Source organism: Staurois parvus, unplaced genomic scaffold, assembly GCF_062004578.1.
Source record: "Staurois parvus isolate SC_StPar_1 unplaced genomic scaffold, SC_StPar_1.0 ptg001400l, whole genome shotgun sequence".
Lineage (NCBI taxonomy): Eukaryota > Metazoa > Chordata > Amphibia > Anura > Ranidae > Staurois > Staurois parvus.
The window spans coordinates 499778-520564 of record NW_028319196.1 but is presented as its reverse complement, the minus strand read 5'-3'; the positions used below and the strand labels follow the sequence as shown (position 1 = coordinate 520564).

The 20787-nt window shown below is 41.8% G+C and overlaps 1 protein-coding gene across 2 annotated transcripts in view; it reads left to right on the top strand.

Annotated features, from left to right (window-relative positions):
* The window catches only part of LOC149436207 (tetraspanin-1-like), a 48760-nt gene extending 28842 nt beyond the window's left edge, over nt 1–19918 (top strand). For both annotated transcript variants that reach the window (XM_089661877.1, XM_089661878.1), the window contains exons 3-8: nt 211–417; nt 3513–3587; nt 6026–6133; nt 12838–12972; nt 13087–13170; nt 19055–19918. In XM_089661877.1, the coding sequence (XP_089518003.1) occupies nt 211–417; nt 3513–3587; nt 6026–6133; nt 12838–12972; nt 13087–13170; nt 19055–19108 (663 nt within the window). In that variant the 3' untranslated portion in view covers nt 19109–19918. The remainder of the gene's footprint in view (nt 1–210; nt 418–3512; nt 3588–6025; nt 6134–12837; nt 12973–13086; nt 13171–19054) is intronic.
* The last annotated feature ends 869 nt before the right edge of the window (nt 19919–20787 follow it).

Sequence of the window (20787 nt, the reverse complement as noted above, 5' to 3'; positions counted from 1 at the left end):
AGGGTGCCAACAATTTCGGCCATGACTGTATACATATTAGAAAAAATAATGTATGCAAAACATCAGTTTTCTGTAAAACTGTTACCTTTTAAAAACAATGTGATACATATGTGAAGGAGGAACAGGCCACGAGCTTGGCAAGTATTGCCTTATGTCTATGAGTAGGTGAAGTAATGATATGGAAAAACACTTGTTCTTTTGTCTTTGCAGCTTGGGGGTGTTGCTGTGCTGGGCATCGGCATCTGGGTGAAGGTAGACGGAGGGTCTTTCTTGAAGATTCTCGGCACAGCGGCTCCGCAGCTCATGCAGGTGGTGAATGTGGGTTACCTGTGCATGGCAGTGGGAGGATTCCTCATAGTGATGGGTTTTCTTGGCTGCTGTGGAGCTGTGAAGGAGAGTCGGTGCATGTTAATGACTGTGAGTAACATATTACCATCATTTTTATAACACTGTAATTCCACGCTACAACTCATTATACTAAATATAACAAGTTCCTATAACTTCTCCTGTTGAGTATATACCCTCTTCCTATGCCCCTTTCTATTACTCCTTATAACCTCACCCTATAACTAATCATTTTATTCTTTATATCTCTGAAGTCTAACCCTTGCTTTACCTCTTTATGACACCCCCTATAACTATGCCTTATGTTCTGTATATCCCCTCCCTATTACCCATTTGACTCCTGGTAACCTTGCTATCGATAACCGCTCCCCATAACCCCACCTATAACCTGCCTATTACTAATTGTAGCTCCTCTCTATAACCTATCCTACAACTCATTATGACAGCTATAACTCTCCCTATTACAAATAATAACCACTCCCTAGAACACTCCCTATTATTAATTATACCCCCTCCCTATAACTGTTTCATGTTTAAATTGTAACATCTCACTATAAACCAGGGGGTACTGACAACTCATGGGGCCCCAGACAATAGGGGATCATGGGGCCCCTGTGTCCTCACCCACACTCAAACCACTCCCAAAAAAGCCTATGAAAGGTACCAGGGGCATCTCATGTGGCCCCCTACTGACCCCGGGCCCTCGGGCAGTGCCTGAGTGACCAAATGGTCAGTCCACCCCTGCTATAAACCACACTATTACTCATAATAATCTCTCTAAAGCACTCTCTATTAATAATTAACCCCCCTGCCTATAACTCCTCCAATTACTAATTGTAATCCTTCATTTACTAATTGTTACCCCTCCGTCCTCTGTTACCTCCTATTACCAATTACATGAATTATATCCCCTCCCTATAACCCCTCCTATTTCTCCCTTTAACTACCCAGCCCTCCATACTACTAATTATACTCCCTCCCTATAACCCCCCCTTTAACTAATTGTAATCCCCCCACCCTCATAACCCCTCTTGTTACTATATATTACCCCTGCCTATAAACTCACTATTGATTAAAATAACCCCTCCCTCTAACTCCTTCTTTACTAACTATAGCCCCTCACTATAATTCCTGCTAATACTCATTATAACCCCTCCCTATAATTCCTCTATATACAGTATTCAGTATATCCTTTCCATATAAATATTCCAATTAGAACAGCTACTACCTCCTACATGATTCCTCATCAGCCTCAGGAACAGGGCACCCAGCCCTCTGCAAACCTCCATACTCAGTTAAAGCAAAAGGGAAAAGCTGGTGCCATGGAATCGGCTGAAATATATGTAGCACTAACCTCTTAAGAGTTGCTGATGATTTGGGTCCCCCTATAACCCTACACAGCCAGGCAACACGCATTTCCTGCCAGCCTTGCACTCCAGAGACAGTAAACAGTCATTAAACTTGTTTTTTTTTGTGATTTTATTAAGGGGTTTAGGACTTGGATGGGGACGAGGGATATATAAGATGCCCAAGGAACTGTTAAATTGAGGACAACTTACTGGAACTATGTACAAATGCTCAGAAGGGTCTTCTCTTTGGAGAGCTATCCAGCCTCTCCTGGTGTACCACCTCAGACCCCAGATGAAATCTCCTCTTCGTCTAGCTGCCTGAGGGAATCCTTGGGCAAGGGGTCCCAGAAGCTGCCACCTTAAGATTAGCAGTCCTAGATGAGGGCAATCAGGTTTCCCACCCAAATGCCCTTTCCTCTTATTTGGCCCAGGGGGTGTGGGATTACTCACTCAGCCCTCTCCTGCAAGCATGTGGGTTGGTGGCTGCCTTCAGGCTGGGCTGGCTCCTTTCCTGTTTCCCAGGCTCTCAGGGGACGATGAGGCTAAAAGATCTTCTCTTCTGGCTCCCCCGCCTGTAGTTAAGCCCCTCTCCTGGACCCCCTCCTAGGCTCCACACTCCATCCTGCTAACTGCATCTTCCACCTGAACTCTCCTGCTACTGAGCAGGCTCAGTTACTCTTAAGGGCTGTCCTGATCCCATGCCAAGCCTCCTGCTTGGAGATTGGCCAGGATCCCCTAAGAGTGCAGACCAGCTCCTCTTCACCTCTGCCCACTGAGTTCTTGAGACTTCTCCAAGTCTCTAGATCAGGGGGAATTATCAGAGAGCTGATCTGCAGAGCCTCTCAGCCCTGACCCAAATTTGACCCTCTGACTATTTCTCCCTGGCTGCTACAGCAGCCTCTCTAACTAAAAAAAAAAAATAAAAAAAATTAGCTAGTTCTCCCTAGCTAACTAGGAGGGTGTTGCACATAATTTTTTATTATTACAGATGAAAAACAGCTAAAAAACCCCAATGTGGTCATGACTCAGCCATGACTAAGGCCTGATGGCCGAACCGTGTTGCACATGCTACATAGCACCAGCCTTTCCCTTTTGCTTTGACAAAATTTTTCTATTAATCCTTGCAACCCCTGTCTACTGTATATGTCTTATATTTTATATATCCTCTCCTAAACCCTTCCTATAACTAATAACTCATTCTGTAACTTCTACTTATATTCTGTATACCTCCTTCCTATAACTCCTCCTTTTACTCCTTATAGCCCCTCAGTATAACCCCTACTGCTCATAACCACTACCTATAACTTCTACCATTAGTCTATATAATCCCTCCTATTACTCCTTCTTTTAATCCTTACAAGACCTCCCTAAAATATCTCTGATATGCCATACTGCCTTTCCATTTATTCCAATTAAGAGAAGAAGTTTGAGAGGTTGTGCAAAGGAATAATAAGAGCATTAAGGAATTGTTCAGAAATAATAATAAAAAAAAATAAAAGAAGAGGTAATATGGTAAGAGAAAGAATGATGGGGGATTTAATGGGATAACAGAAGGTCCTAATATGCCATTCCCACTCATACCATATCACCTTCTCTTCCATTTTTTCCTATTCTTTAATATAACCTTGATAGCTCTTCCTCCTAATCAGTATGTTCCCCTTTTTTCGGCTTCCACATATGACCCCTCCCTATACCTCCTGCTACTACTCTATATAACATTTGTCCCAACTTCCTTTTTTCTACTCTGTATGATTGTATTTATTGCATAATTATAGTTGGGTGCATAATTGACTGCAGTTGGTCTCTCCTTTCTTTCAGTTTTTCATCATCATCCTTATTATCTTTATTGCGGAAATAGCTGGAGCTGTTGTAGTGTTGGCGTTCTCCTCCTTGGTAAGAATTCTACCCATTGCATGTGCAGTCTAATGTTTTACATGATACATACAATAAGAGCTGATTCACACCATGAATCATACAAAAATGTGCTATGCATTCCTATGCAATTCACATGCAGTCCTATATGGTGCAATTTCAGCCCATTTATTAAACAATGCACTGCAGTTGCAATCTGCAGCAGTTGTCAATGTCAAGTTAATGACACCCCAAATTCAGTGTATTTGCCTGCACTGGATTACATAGCACAGAAGTACTATGTGATCCAGTTGCAGTGAGTTTCCAAATGTAGTGCATGCACTACAGTCAGGGGCATATTTACCACAAGGCAAACAAGGCATTTGCCTAGGGCGACATCTTTTAGGGGGGCAGAAATGCCCAACTGGAAGAAGGGACATAGGCGACCAGGTCGGATCTGAGAGAGGTCGCGGGCTGCTTGATGGTGTATGTAGAGCCCAACTGTCGTTCCCGGGGATTTCCAAAGCTGTGAAGGTGAGTGTCTTTCTCTCTGTCGCCAGGGGGGGGGGAGTGTTAGTGGAACGCTCCCCCGAGGGGGTGGGGGGCAGATAGGGCGGGGGGGCATCCAATTTTTGTGTTGCCTAGGGCAGCACAAAACCTAAATACACCACTGACTAAAGTACTTTTGGTGCTGTGCGGCGTGATTTCATCCCACACTGCACAGCACCAGAAGTACTCTGACTACAGAATTTAAATATATATATGTTTATTGTTTAACCTGCCAAAGGATTTGTGAGTCTGCAGGGCCAGTACTGTGATTTATGCATATTTTCCAACCACACGGCCAGACAGGTGACATAGGTACTGTAGTTCCGGATTAAGCAATTCATCTTCGTTGTTCAGCAGTTTAGCGTCTTGTCCTACCTCTCTACATTCAAGCCTGCTTATTGGACAAGAAATTAGCATCATCCCTTTTATCCAAAGAGCAGAGAGCAGCCCCTGGAATGTGCAATGCTAAAATGAAGTAACAGAGAAATCTTACTGACTAGCAGAGGTGTTTGTATCACAGGATTGGCGTGCACATTTACAAATGCTTTGGCAGGTGAAACAGTAAATTTGCATGTGTATTTCAAACTAGAAACATTTCCTAAACAGGGGCGGACTGACAACTCATGGGGCCCCCAGGCAATAGGGGATCATGGGGCCCCTGTGTCCTTGCCCAAACTAAAAAAAGCCTATGAAAAAGGTACCAGGGGCATCTCATGGGGCCTCCTACTGACCCTGGGCCCTCGGGCAGTGCAAGAGTTTCCAAATGGTCAGTCCCCTGTTCCTAAATGTCTATATCTTTAAAGGAATACAAACATTCCTAAATCTAGTACATAATTTAGGTTTGGATGGGACTTTACAGGCATTCCACATGTAAACACATAATGCATTCTAAAATATTTTTTTATTAGAATCATATTAAAACCCTAGACAGATATAAAACCACACTTTACAGAGCCATATTATATGATCAATACATATTGTTTGGTACAGTAGGGTACAGATATAATGTACACTTACTGGATAACTAACAATTACTTCTTAGCTTACAGATTCTCATTCCCCGAGGAAGAACATTCTGTTCGAAATACATTGGGAATGAAGAGAACTGTAGCCAATATGTACTGATCAAATAATGCAGCGCCATAAAGTGGCTTTTTTATATCTGTCTAGGGTTTTAATATGTTTTTAGTAAAATATATTTTATAATACATTATACTTGTTAACATGTAGAATACCTGTAAAGTTCCATCCAAACCTACAATTTCACTGATGTATTTATATATTTGCCTGGAGCCACACAGAATCTTTTGACTGTGCATATTATTAAAAATGTATGGAAATGTAAATCAATATTAATTTTTAGAATAATTTTTCTTATCTCTTCATTGTAATTAATGTCAATAATATAATTTGATTGTCACTATTGTTAGTTGTAATTGTAATTTGTAAAATATCGGGGTTTGTTTTACAAATAAGAAAGACCAGGCTGTAGATCTTCTGGGATCTTGGGTTAGAGCAGATTAAGAATAGACACATGCACACAACACAAAGACATTTACATGTACTACATAATCTCTTCTAAAATATAAAACAGTCACTCCAAGGGCTATTTGCATTGCCTGTTGTTTATACAGAGGTAACTCAATGACTTGTGCTGAATCATTTTACAGATGAAAATCGCACATCCTCATTTGTTTACTACTAAAATACATATTTTACGGTAGAGCATCTTAAAGTGAACCTGTCTGTCAGCATTTGTCAACCCTTAAAGCTAAAAGGCCTTCCTAAGAACTGGCCCAGCAGGGGTTCTGCAAGAACACCAATTTGTGAAATTGTGTTGCAAACTATAAATCAGGTCTTAATAACAACCACTGAGCTATTAGAAAGCAATTTATTAATTGTATCTGGCCTTTCTATTTAATCTTTTTCAGTCTAAGATCTTTATTGAGTATCTTGGCAATGTGGCTGTGAAATACCTGCGAGAAGATTATGGTCGGAACAATGAAATGACTACAGTATGGAATACAACGATGAAGGAGGTAAGACGCAAATGCATCATGGGTTTTATTGCCCAGTAGCAGATATAGCAGGTAGGGATCAAGCAGAACTGTAGTCAGTAAACAAGTCAAGGTCGGTAACAAGTGGTTGCAGGTTGGGATTAAGCAAAAGCATAGTCGAGGAACAAGCAAAGTTTGGTAACAAGTAGTAGAGAAGATATGGACAGCAACAGGAGTGACAAGGGCAACATATTGGCTGGAGAGAGCACAATAAGCTGACAAACAGAAAGTGCAAAGGCATGACTTAAATAGGAAGTTTGTGGGGGGCACAAGAAGTTGAAGGTTCAACAAAAGCAAGTACGTTTGTCCAAGTAATCAGGCAAAGCAGTGTCCAGCATCTCAGGTGGCTCAGCAAGAAGATCTACTGCCAGATGCAGCAGAGGTTGTGGGGTCGGATCCTGCTCCTGACAGAAGGTTTGGCATCTTAAGGTCTGAAGGTGTGGGTTTCAGGAAGTGTGTAGTCCTGAAAAGTCTTGATACAGTTTGGTGTTCTAGACTCAGTAGGGTCTGTGATGGCTTATTATACGTGGCTACATGGGGTGTTTGTGTCAGGGCTTCAGGTATGACCAGAGATGTGTGGACTGACACAGGGAAATGCAGGCTTCAGGTATAGTATAAACAATACAATTTATTAAAGACTAAACAATACATAAATGCAGTGCAAGACTAAACATAAACACAGCTGCAAACAAACCAACCCTCCAACAGATAACAATAAGTACAATACCAAACGTAGTCGGGCAGGCCGGGTCAGTAGCAAACGGGCAGGCAAGGTACAAGGAGCAGGCAGAAGAGTAGTCAGGAATAGCCGAGGTCGGTACAGGCAGAGTTCATGCAGAGTCAGGATTCAAGCAGACAGGATCAGGATACAGGGGCAAAGGGAAACAATACACCAAGGCACTGACTTCAGGCCTGGCCACTCCTTAAATACACCTCCTGTAATCAGCCTCAGGTGATGACTTGATTGCAGGAGTGAGCTTCTGGCTGCTGAGAGCACCCGCTGGCCAGCCCTGGTACTGCAGCCCACACGGCAGGTGAGTCCCACCACCAGTGGGGAGTTCATTCCTGACAGTTTGCAACTTGTAAGGCACAGAATGGTCCAATTTCCCTGAATGACCTGTGTAACTAATTGCTGCACTGTCTCCTGCCAGTGAATGTATTGTGAGCTGGTGCACAGAATTTGAGGTGTTCTGTGTCTTCAATTGTTTTATCACTGTTCTGGCTTAGAAAAAGTGGAATCCTTCAGAGGTGCTTAAGAAAGGAGAATGGACCAGCTTATTCCTTGGTTCAGTTCAGTTCAGCTGTATTGACTGCTTCCTCCCTTTCCTTCCAAAGGACTTCTAACAGGGTTTCTGTCTGTGCCCTTTCAGCCCTTACTTTCATCTTAGTCTGAGCATCTTGTGCTTTGACCTGGGTGGCATGTTTCTTTGCCTGTATCTGTTCTTGAGCAGCTTGGGCCTCTACCTGTGCATGAACTTGGTCTGCTTGTGCCTTAATGGCTACTTCTTTTTTGGTACAGTAGGCTTTCCTTTGCTGCTCCTGCCTTTGCACAAGCTAATATTGGTGGGTATTCAAAGTTGAATACTGTCATCTACAGGTCCCACATGAAGAAAGTAGAGTAGCAGGATGCAGTTTCATACATTCTGTTCTCTACCTGTAATCAGTCTTCTTGGAATGTGATTTGTCTTTGTTAGTTAAAGTAGAATTCCAGGCTACTACCTGACTAGTTTTTAAAAAAACTCCTTCCTTCCTCCTCACACTTATGCTGACTAACCTTGGTTAGAAAGATGAATATACTTACCTAATTTCATGTAGCACCGGTACAGTCCTGTGATCCCCTGGGTCAGTCAGCGCCTGTCAGGAGCCGCCGCGGCATGTGGCTCGGCGCAGGCACAGTGTGCCGATTCGCACTGGCGTGCGGGGCACTAGGTCCTGGGCGGCCGCAACGACGGCGGAACTCGCGCATGCGCACTCGGGACCGCGGGCGCGTGCTTGGCACCAATCAGAGTGCAGGGCGCGGTATTTAAATCCGCTCTGCACTGACACTGGTTGCCGTATGGTCTCATCTGCTTGTTCCTGCTCCTGTTACCTACTGATTGATTGTTACCGACCCTGATTGATCCTGACCGTGCTGTCTTCTCCTGCCCTGACCTCTGGCTTGCCTGACCTCTCTTTGGATGCCCCCCATTAGATCTGACCTCCCGTTACTGACCGAGTGACCCGACTATTCTTTGCCTGCTGCCTTGTACCGCGCTGTCCCCACGGTTACCGACCCGGCCTGTCTGACCACGCTTCTACTCAGCCATCCATCCGTCCTGCACGGACCCATCCGCCTCTTCACGTCAGGCTCTTATCCAGCAGATACCTCTGGCGGATCCCTCTACCACGGGTGGGTGTACTCAGGGGCCGCGACCTGGTCTCTGTCTGCTCCAAGTCCATCCCCACCATCAGGGACCCTGGTGAACAAGCAGATTGGGACTTAGACTCCGCGCTCTGGGGAATCCTATCCTGTGGGTTGCTAGAGGTACCGCCAGGCGGTGCATTACAGCGCCGCTGAAGGGGAGAAAAGAGAGTGCTTAACAATGGCTGGTAAAGCTTAGAGCAGGCTTCCTATGGCCCATCTGTTATCGGCGTTCCCTCCTCTCCCCTGCAGCCATTTCTGGCTGATACAATGGAGCCAGAGCAGACTTAAAATAGGTAGGAAAATACATCATTCTTACAGAGGTTAGTCAGCATGTTTTTTAAGAGGGGGTGGGGGGAGCATAGCATTTTTAAGACTAGTTAGGGTTTGTCTGAAATTGTACTTTCATTGGTAAAGCTATTCGTCTCCTTCAGAGATTCTTCTGTAATGATACTTGGGAACAGAGATGAATATTTTTCAATCTCTTACAGCTTTCATCAGTGCTGGACATGGTTCATTAGGAACCAAGGCGAAAAAAACAATGTGTGCCCCTCCCATGGGCAGTAAACTATTTCTGCAGCATAGATTTGCAGGTCTGGCCCTTTTTTGCTCGCTGATGAAAAACCCAACATGGTCACCTTTTTTTCCTACCCTTTGGCCTTGCCTTGGCTTTCATGGACTTTTTTAAGCTTTGCAAGAGCAGTGTTTGGTAGCTTCACATCATTACAAGTTTCATCATCAGTATCTATGTATTACATAAAAGCCTTCGGACATTTAATTGCAGCATTACAGGGGTGAAGACCAACAGTTTTTGCATTCTGGCAATTGGGCAGGACATGGAGATTGCTAGTTATTATTATTATACAGTATTTATAAAGCGCCAATGGTTCGCTCAGCGCTGTACATTACAAAGGGGGACAGAACATGTGACAGAACAATACCAATACAATGCAAAACATGAGGGGATCGAGGGCCCTGCTCTTTCGAGCTTACAATCTAGGAGGGAGGGGATAGTGGTACAGGAGGAGATAGCTGTGGGGGATGAAGTGGTAGGGAGAGTGGAGGAGGTCGGTAGGTTAGCAGGGGGTGGGGTAGGCTTCCCTGAAGAGATGGGTTTTCAGGGTGCGCCTAAATGGGAGGAGAGTAGGTGATAATCTGATGGGTTGGGGCAGGGAGTTCCAGAGGATGGGTGACACCCTGGAGAAGTCCTGGAGGCGGGCATGGGAGGAGGAGACCAGGGAACTAGAGAGAAGGAGGTCTTGTGAGGAGCGGAGTGTGCGTGCTGGGCAGTACTTGGATATTTGGTCAGTGATGTAGTTCGGGGCAGTATGGTGGACGGCTTTGTACGTCAGTGTTAGGATTTTGAATTTGATCTGTTGCGCAATCGGAAGCCAGTGGAGGGATTGGCAGAGGGGGGTGGCGGAGAAGGAGCGTTTGGAAAGGTGAATGAGTCTGGCAGCCGTATTCAGGATGGACTGAAGCGGGGATAGCCAGCGGCGAGGCAGGCCAGTAAGGAGGGAGTTGCAGTAGTCGAGTCGTGATATGATGAGGGAGTGGATGAGCTGTTTAGTGGTTTCTGGAGTTAGGAACGTGCGTATTTTGGCGATGTTGCGGAGGTGGAGTCTGCACGAGTTTGTTAAAGATTGGACTTGGGGCTGGAAGGATAGGTTGGAGTCCAGAATGACACCAAGTACTCTGGCCTGCGGGGAGAGTTTGATATTGGCGTTGTTGGATGTGACAGAGAAGTCAATGGGGGGTGGTGTCCGGGCTGGGGGGAAGATAAGAAACTCGGTTTTGGAGAGGTAGTTAGGTTTTTTTTTGTCTGGGCCAGAATGGCCTACAGGTATGAAAATAAAAATGTTTTACCAAGTCACACAGTTTTTTTAATATCCCTGATGTGACTCAATCAATCCATCCTTTTGAACCATACATGATATATCCTCCACATTTTAGAAAGAATATCCCATCATAGTGCAAATGTATCCACCAATATTTATTAAAATTGTTGTTTGACTCACATAAAAAGTGCCTAACTGGAGCACTGCAGTAAAAAGGCCTTCTGTTCCTTTAAGATCTAGATTCCCTGATCACTCACAAGATGGTGGCTCACAAACTTGTAGGTGTGCGGCTTGACGAGATTGGCCTGTCGGGCAAGCCGATGACTTCAAGCCACACACCTGGAAGTTTGCAAGGCGCAGCACTCTATTTAGACTTTAATGTTCTAATATAGGCACAATTTCAATCCATGTATGGACTAGCTGGTTGTACGCAAATTGATCTATCGATCGACTTGTGTACAACCAGCCTGTCGGGTTTTTCCAGAACGATCAGGGTCACTTGCTCATTCATGCAGACAGAGACCAAGTGCTTACTAAGATGCAGGTAAAACTTCACAGCAGCAAGTGCACAGTGTGTAGAAGGCTTTGTGTTTTAAATGTCACTTCTTGCAGAATAAATACCACCTGAGACCTAGTCTGTATGGGTAGTATGGCAACTCGCTGATTCGACAAGGTCCACAGGGAGTGTCAATTCACCAAGAAGACTTATAGGGGAAATCTAATGCAATGTATTCTAGACCGGTACATTACAAGGGAATGTCTCTTGAGCTTTCTCAGAGGGGAAAAGACATATCAATCAAAGAGCTTGCTTACTTAGAAAGACCTCTTTACTCTGTAAAAGTAAAACTGAAACTAAACTTAAGAGCAAGGGGAGGCCAGGTCTAACGTATGGCTGTACTATCTAATACCGAAACAAAGGGTAACACAAGGGAGCATACCAATGCACAAACATCGATAAGAAAACAGGCTGCTGTGATAGCACATATAAAGCGCACAGGGGTGTATTGGGGTATATAATGTACAATACGTCCATATTTTGGCGTCCTGAAGCAACAGCTAAAGTGTAATAGAAATGCATTATGGAATCCTTCACTGGCCAAGTTATATTGAAGGTGCAGTGATCATTCTGTAGAGTATAATAGATTTGGGCAGGTCATATTGGAGACTCAATGATATACATTACATCTGTATGTAATTTAATAGATTTTTATTTTGATCATTGATAGTGGTTGTCACGATCGCACGGTCGCCGCCACCAACATGCGACAATCGCACGACCGCGACTAACAGTAATACGTCACGCCCGCGGCATCAGACCCCAGACCTTCTCACCAAACTCGTGACCGAAAGACCAGCCGATCTAAACCCGCGGTGTGACGCGCGTAACAAGGCCACACCCAGCTGCACCCAGCACAGCGATTGCCCACTACTGGTCTACAGTCTGTGCCTGCAGCCTGAATGCGCTTGTTACTGGGTCGGGTTAATTACGCAACTAACCCTCTACAGCCACCACCACTTTTGTTGGAGACTGGGAAACTCCTGTTATCAAATATACACTATAATGATTGAAAAGTCGCCTGTCCAATACGGTCACCGCAGGCCGATTGGGCAGAGGATTAAACAAACACAGTAGCATCACTTCAAAGGCAGGAATTCGTGAATTGCAAGTAAGCGCTTAGAAACAGTTTAACTCATCAGAAAGAAAGATTTATTACTAAAAGAGTCAAACAGGTGCAATAAAATATTTACAAAGAAAATGTAACTATATATATATGCATATAAAGGTACAGCAAAGAGATAATAGGAAGGAAATTAAAGAGTTAAATTACTTGCCAATATGCCTTGGTTTGTAAACAGATCAAAGTGCAGAGCAGGAAGGGTCTTTGATCTCCTCTGTTACGATGTTAAACTCAGGAGATGTGTGTTAAGCTTAGCTTTCAGGCTTGCAGCCTGTCCTTTTTAAAAATCCCTCTGCGGGGGGGGGGGGGGGGGGGGGGTGGCTCTGACTCTGCCCAATACAATATTTTGGGCCGGAGGTCAGTGGACTCTCAATTAAAACTAACAGCTTCATACTCAATGATATGAAACATAGGTGACAGCTGACCTGAGGAATGTTCAATTAACTGCGGGTCAGTTTTATGGGGTTTCAACTTCTTTCAAGTCCGGGGAGAAGGTCTTATCTGTTTTATGATGGGAGAGAAAGGTTACACTTTCCGCAGACTGCTGGCACCAAACCAGGGATGCCTTCACCTGTGTTTACCCCCCACCATCTGTCACTCAGGAGATAACGTTTGCTTCTCAGGAAGGGAGGGGGTAGGGAATGAGGGCTGAGCAATACTTCCACTAAAAAGAAAAGAGAAAGGGGAACTCCGCGTCCAACTCTGATGGGCTAGTTTGCTACAGTGGTAAGGTTGTGCTACTAAATAAATACACCTATTGCCTTTCAGCTGAAGTGCTGTGGATTTCATGGATATGAAGATTTCGCTAACTCCACCTACTACAGGGATAATCGCGAGTTTCCTCCAATCTGCTGTGCCGACAAGAGCCCCTGCCAGGAGTCTAGTATCAGCCCTCTGATCAAGGTAAAATGAACTCATGCACTTACCTTATAAATCTGACAGATCCAGAAATGATGCCCATTGTAGCATCTGTTCATGTCCATCCTGTTGATACTCATTTCTCCTTTTACCTCCCAGGGTTGCTTATCCTCTTTTGAGTCCTTCCTATCTCAAAATGGGAAGATTGTTGGAGGAGTTGCTCTCGGAATTTGTGGTCTGGAGGTAAATGGATCCCACTTATTGTATGACAATGTGTAATTTTATAGTAGCAGAAGTATCTTTTTAAACTTGAAAGTAGATGCCTCAGTCAATTTTTAAAATAAAGTAATAAATGCTGCATACTTACCTTCCAGCAAATGGTGGGTGAAATGTTTGCTGTCTACAACAGCTACTATTAGCACCTCCTCTCAGAAGGTAAGATAGTTTTACTTGCAGTGCCCTGTAAAACAATATGTTGAATATTCAATAGGTGGCATGTGAAATCTTTGTTGTCTTTGAACAACATGTGTTATCCAACAGCGGGTGTGTCAGTCAGCATGTTTCCTGCTGTTATCTGTGGTTCCTCCTGCCAGTTGCTTTTTCACTGCAGGGCACAGTGGCCAGTTGTGAGAACTAGAGATGAGCGAATTATTCAAAAATTCGATTCGGCCGATTCGCCAAATTTGCGGGAGAAATTTGATTCGATGCGAATTTATTCGCCGCGAATTTAACTTATTAAAAGGGTTTCTAGGCTTCAGAGAGCCTTTATATTAGTGCAGAACACTGTACCTTTAATTTAAATGCCCTTGGAGTCTGCTGGGGAAGAGAAATAATACTGACAGTCAGTATGACATGCAGATGAGTGCCGTCGATCTTAGAATCACCGCACACTTCACTCATTTGGGCAGTCACGGGGCACGACGAAGAAGAAGAAGAATGAAAAGAAGAATGAAAAGAAGAGGAATGAAAAGAAGAAGAAGAAGAATGAAAAGAAGAATGAAAAGGAGAAGAAGAAGAATGAAAAGAAGAAGAAGAAGAATGAAAAGAAGAATGAGAAGAAGAATGAAAAGAAGAATGAAAAGAAGAATGAGAAGAATGAAAAGAAGAATGAAAAGAAGAAGAAGAAGAATGAAAAGAAGAATGAGAAGAAGAATGAAAAGAAGAATGAAAAGAAGAAGAAGAAGAATGAAAAGAAGAATGAAAAGAAGAAGAAGAATGAAAAGAAGAAGAATGAAAAGAAGAATGAAAAGAAGAAGAAGAAGAATGAAAAGAAGAAGAAGAAGAATGAAAAGAAGAATGAAAAGAAGAAGAAGAATGAAAAGAAGAAGAAGAAGAAGAATGAAAAGAAGAATGAAAAGAAGAATGAGAAGAATGAAAAGAAGAATGAAAAGAAGAAGAAGAAGAATGAAAAGAAGAATGAGAAGAAGAATGAAAAGAAGAATGAAAAGAAGAATGAAAAGAAGAAGAATGAAAAGAAGAATGAAAAGAAGAAGAAGAAGAATGAAAAGAAGAAGAAGAAGAATGAAAAGAAGAAGAAGAATGAAAAGAAGAAGAAGAAGAATGAAAAGAAGAATGAGAAGAATGAAAAGAAGAATGAAAAGAAGAAGAAGAATGAAAAGAAGAATGAAAAGAAGAAGAAGAAGAATGAAAAGAAGAAGAAGAAGAAGAATGAAAAGAAGAAGAAGAAGAATGAAAAGAAGAATGAAAAGAAGAAGAAGAAGAATGAAAAGAAGAAGAAGAAGAATGAAAAGAAGAAGAATGAAAAGAAGAATGAAAAGAAGAAGAAGAAGAATGAAAAGAAGAAGAAGAAGAATGAAAAGAAGAATGAAAAGAAGAAGAAGAATGAAAAGAAGAAGAAGAATGAAAAGAAGAAGAAGAAGAATGAAAAGAATAATGAGAAGAAGAATGAAAAGAAGAATGAAAAGAAGAAGAAGAAGAATGAAAAGAAGAAGAAGAAGAAGAATGAAAAGAAGAATGAGAAGAAGAATGAAAAGAAGAATGAGAAGAATGAAAAGAAGAATGAAAAGAAGAAGAAGATGAATGAAAAGAAGAATGAGAAGAAGAATGAAAAGAAGAATGAGAAGAATGAAAAGAAGAATGAAAAGAAGAAGAAGAAGAAGAATGAAAAGAAGAAGAAGAATGAAAAGAAGAAGAAGAAGAATGAAAAGAAGAATGAGAAGAAGAATGAAAAGAAGAATGAGAAGAATGAAAAGAAGAATGAAAAGAAGAAGAAGAAGAATGAGAAGAAGAATGAAAAGAAGAATGAAAAGAAGAATGAGAAGAATGAAAAGAAGAATGAAAAGAAGAATGAAAAGAAGAAGAAGAAGAATGAAAAGAAGAAGAATGAAAAGAAGAAGAAGAAGAATGAAAAGAAGAAGAAGAATGAAAAGAAGAAGAAGAAGAATGAAAAGAAGAAGAAGAATGAAAAGAAGAAGAAGAAGAATGAAAAGAAGAATGAGAAGAAGAATGAAAAGAAGAATGAGAAGAATGAAAAGAAGAAGAAGAAGAATGAAAAGAAGAAGAAGAAGAATGAAAAGAAGAAGAAGAATGAAAAGAAGAATGAAAAGAAGAAGAAGAAGAATGAAAAGAAGAAGAAGAAGAATGAAAAGAAGAAGAATGAAAAGAAGAAGAAGAATGAAAAGAAGAAGAAGAATGAAAATAAGAATGAGAAGAAGAATGAAAATAAGAATGAAAAGAAGAAGAAGAAGAATGAAAAGAAGAATGAAAAGAAGAAGAAGAAGAATGAAAAGAAGAATGAAAAGAAGAATGAAAAGAAGAATGAAAAGAAGAAGAAGAAGAAGAATGAAAAGAAGAATGAAAAGAAGAATGAGAAGAATGAAAAGAAGAATGAAAAGAAGAAGAAGAAGAATGAAAAGAAGAAGAATGAAAAGAAGAATGAGAAAAAGAATGAAAAGAAGAAGAAGAAGAATGAAAAGAAGAAGAAGAAGAATGAAAAGAAGAAGAAGAATGAAAAGAAGAATGAGAAGAAGAATGAAAAGAAGAATGAAAAGAAGAATGAGAAGAATGAAAAGAAGAATGAAAAGAAGAAGAAGATGAATGAAAAGAAGAATGAGAAGAAGAATGAAAAGAAGAATGAGAAGAATGAAAAGAAGAAGAAGAAGAATGAAAAGAAGAAGAATGAAAAGAAGAATGAAAAGAAGAAGAAGAAGAATGAAAAGAAGAAGAAGAAGAATGAAAAGAAGAATGAGAAGAAGAATGAAAAGAAGAATGAAAAGAAGAATGAGAAGAATGAAAAGAAGAATGAAAAGAAGAAGAAGAAGAAGAAGAATGAAAAGAAGAATGAGAAGAAGAATGAAAAGAAGAATGAGAAGAATGAAAAGAAGAAGAAGAAGAATGAAAAGAAGAAGAAGAAGAAGAATGAAAAGAAGAATGAAAAGAAGAAGAAGAAGAATGAAAAGAAGAAGAAGAAGAATGAAAAGAAGAAGAATGAAAAGAAGAAGAATGAAAAGAAGAATGAGAAGAAGAATGAAAAGAAGAATGAAAAGAAGAATGAGAAGAATGAAAAGAAGAATGAAAAGAAGAAGAAGAAGAAGAATGAAAAGAAGAATGAAAAGAAGAAGAAGAAGAATGAAAAGAAGAATGAAAAGAAGAAGAAGAAGAATGAAAAGAAGAAGAAGAAGAATGAAAAGAAGAAGAATGAAAAGAAGAAGAAGAAGAATGAAAAGAAGAATGAAAAGAAGAAGAAGAAGAATGAAAAGAAGAATGAAAAGAAGAGGAAGAAGAATGAAAAGAAGAAGAATGAAAAGAATGAGAAGAATGAAAAGAAGAAGAAGAAGAATGAAAAGAAGAATGAGAAGAAGAATGAAAAGAAGAAGAAGAAGAATGAAAAGAAGAAGAAGAATGAAAAGAAGAATGAGAAGAAGAATGAAAAGAAGAATGAAAAGAAGAATGAGAAGAATGAAAAGAAGAATGAAAAGAAGAAGAATGAAAAGAAGAAGAATGAAAAGAAGAATGAAAAGAAGAAGAAGAAGAAGAAGAAGAAGAAGAATGAAAAGAAGAAGAAGAATGAAAAGAAGAAGAATTCCAGTACAGAAAAAAGTGTATCTGTAGAGAGCTCCGCTATTTCTGACAGTTCTCTGACATTTCCTTCACGGTTGAAACATTGTATCTATTTATTTCCGAATAAAAACATCTGTATCCTAAATGGAAACAAATAGATACAATGTTTCAACCGCTGTAAATGAACTGTCAGAACTGTCAGAAATAGCGGAGCTCTCTGCAGTGACACTTTTGCCGGCTGATCGGGAAAAATTCGATTCGTGCACCCGAAGTTTGCTAAAATTCGGATTCGATGCGAATCGAATTTTTCCTGATATTCGAAACGAATTCCACTTCGCCAGGTTCGATTCGCTCATCTCTAGTGAGAACCATTGCATCGGTGGGGGGTACACTATCTTGCACACCTTTGCATACAGAGCACAAAGACAGTGAAGATTTCACATACCTCTGGATGGATAGGTAAATATTCAACATGTGTTTTACAAGGGCACCACAAGCTAAAATATCTTACCTGCCAAATGGATCACTTTAAAAGTATCAGTGAGCCACATATCACCCCCTAAGCTATTATTAGAAATCCAAGATAATCAAATCAATGTGAAAAACAGGGAGATCTGTGAATTTAATATTTTTTTCACAACTTCCAGTTGCTACATTTTCTGATTCCCTGAAATATAAAAATAGTCTAGTGAATCAAAAATGTATGAATTGACAATTCTCCCAATGTAATTATTACTGAATTGACCATTAAAAAGTGGAAATCAAATAACTCTCCAGCTAGTTCAGAATAACACAAACTAAACTTGAATCACATATACATTATTTATAGATAAAGTTGATCCAGGGAATATCCGATTGCCTCTCGGGGGATCAGGAAGGAATTTTTTTTCCAGCAGGAGCAAATTGGATCATGCTTTGCTGGGGTTTTTGCCTTCCTCTGGAACAACTGTGGGTGTAGGATTATAACTTTTTTTTTTCTTAATGGTTGAACTGGATGGACTTTTGTCTTTTTTTCAGCCAGACTATAAAACTATGTAACTATATACATGTTAGTATCTGTTAGGGATCCGGGTATGACCAGAAATGTGTGGACTGACACAGGGAAGTAGCAGGCTTCAGGAACACAGGCGTAATCAGGCTGGAGAGGTGGAATGGCCAGGCAGGCCGTAAGGTACTATCAGGTGCCGCCTGGCAGTGTCTCTAGCAGCCCACAGCACGGATTTCCTCAGGGCACGGGGTCTTAAGTTCCAGCCTGCTATTCACCAGGGCCCCTGATGGTGGGGATGGACTTAGTGCAGACTGGAACCAGGTCGCGACCCCTGAGTGCGTCCGGCTGTGGTAGAGAGTACTGGCAGGGGAGTGCAGGAACGGAGTCTGATGGGAAGAGGCAGGCAGACTTACTAAAGGTGATCCGTGCGGGATGGATGAATCGTCGGGTGAAGTAAGCGTAGTCAGACAGGCCGGGTCGGTATCGTGCGGGCAGCGTGATACAGGAGGAGCAAGCAGAGAATGGTCGGGGTCACAAGCCAGGTTCAGCAGGTAGCGGGCAGCGCGGTACTGAGGATCAGGCAGAAGGATGGTCAGGCAAGCCAGGGGTTCAACAGGAGACGGTCAGCAGAGGTCAGGATCAAAGCAGGGTCAGCAACGAGGCAGGAACACAGGATACCAGATACAGGGGCTCATGGGAAACATACACCAAAGCCCTGATCACAGGCCTGGTCATTCCTTAAATACACCTCCTGCAATCAGCCCCAGGTGTTGGCTGACTACAGGAGTGAGCTTCTGGCTGCTGAGAGCACCCGCTGGTCAGCCCTGGTACTGCATCCCACACGGCAGGTGAGTCCCACCACCAGTGCTGAGTCCATTCCTGACAGTATCTCTCTGGACATAGAGGGCAATATGCTGGCTAAGTAATTAGTACTTATCCCAAAGTTATCCCATGTTTGTATATACAGTACATTACTGAAGTAAGGTATTAGACTGTGAGCTCTGCAGGGGTGGGCTCTACCATAAATGATCTATGTACTGTGCAAAGTGCTCAAAAGTTTTTTTGGTTGGCTTGGTTTTATAAATGAAATAAATGTTTTATTCTGTGTTTGCCTTGCAGCTTGCAGCCATGATTGTCTCGCTCGTGTTGTTTTGCAAAATCAGCAATAAGTAATCGATTGGATTTGCCATTCTTTCTGCTGGGGATATATGTTTTGATAGTGGTACTGAGTATGACTGCAAAGGGTCAAGCCCTGTGCTATGACTTATGAGAGTACACGCCATGTAGTATCTCCTCTAATTCACAAATTTCCGGCTTCGGCTTGTTAGTTTGGTTATCTATCATCTGTGCTGAGCAGATCCCAGCGATGGTTAAAGATTACCAGCATCGTCACAAACTACTGCTTGAGCCTACCACACATCACCTTATTATTTAGACTGAGACTAATATAAATTCTATTTTCTTACACTTTTAACCTATAAAGGCTTATCTGATAACGCATTGCAAAGAGCAAAAGAGATGTGGCCAGTGTGGTAAATGACAGCAACTGGTCAGATTTCAGCTTATTGTAGTCAGAACATATAAAGAGTGGTTGCCCACAGCTACTGTACTTTTTACATTGCCTTATGCCTTATTGAATAAGCCCAATAAAGAAACATTTACACAGAAACACTTTTATGTCCACTCGTTGCTGTGGGACACATTATTAAAAAAACGGAGGAAAGGAATATGACACCCAATCAGCCAATCTAATTTCAGCTGTCTTTTTTGCAATGCAGGTTTAAAAGTCTTATCTGGCTTTTGATTGGCTGCTCCTTTTTTTTTTTCTTTCCTCCTGGTTTTTCATTTTAGTTTAGGAGTTGTTTGTTTATGTAAAATGTAAGTGAATATTTTATGTTTAATGAATATTAATCAATATATTAAAATATTGCTATATATTTTAACTATAAGGGCTAACGTTAATAATAAAAACTAAGACTGTTATAGGTGCATTGTGTTTTGTTCCCATTTTAGTTTAATTTGGGTGCCCCAAATCCTGACCCCTTGATATTCTGTGTTGTTTATTGTGTAAAGGACAAGGTGTCCTAAAAATAGTTGTGTAATAGTATGGAAGGAAGAAGGGGAAAGGAGGAAAAAGTTTCGGGAAGGAAGGTCGGGAGGAAGGAGGGGGGGGAGAGTTGTTTGGAAGGAAGGGTGGAAGGGGAGGGAAGAAGAGTTTGGAAGGAAGGGGGGAGGCTGGAGTTGTTTGAAAGGAAGGGAGGGAAAGGAATGAAGAAGTGTTGGGAAGGGTAAGTGAGAGGGAAAGGAAGGAAGGGTGGGAGGGGATGAATAAGTGTTGGGAAGGAAGGTGGGAGAGGAGGGAAGAAGAGTTGGAAAGAAAGGATGGGAGAGGAGGGAAGAAGGGTTGGGAAGAAAGGGTGAGATAGGAGGGAGGGAGTGTTGGGATGAAAGGACGGGAGAGGAGGGAAGATGGGTTGAGAAGGAAGGATAGGATGACCAAGTGCTGGGAAGGAGTGGTGGGAGGAGAGGAAAGGGGTGTTGGGAAGGAGGGTGGGAGAGCAGGAAATAAGGGTTGGGAAGGAAGGATGGATGGGAGTGGACGAAAAGTGTGTTGGGAAGGAAGGGTGGGAAGGGAGGGAGTGAGTGTTGGGAAGGAATGGTGGGAGGAGAGGGAAGAATGGTTGAGAAGGAGGGGGGAGTGGAAGCAGGGAAGAAGTGTTGGAAAGAAAGGGTGGGAGGGGATGGATAAGTGTTGAGAAGGAGGGTGGGAGAGGAGGAAAGCAGGGTTGGGAAGGAAGGATGGGAGTGGACAGAAGATGTGTTGGGAAGGAATGGTGGGAGGAAAGGGAAGA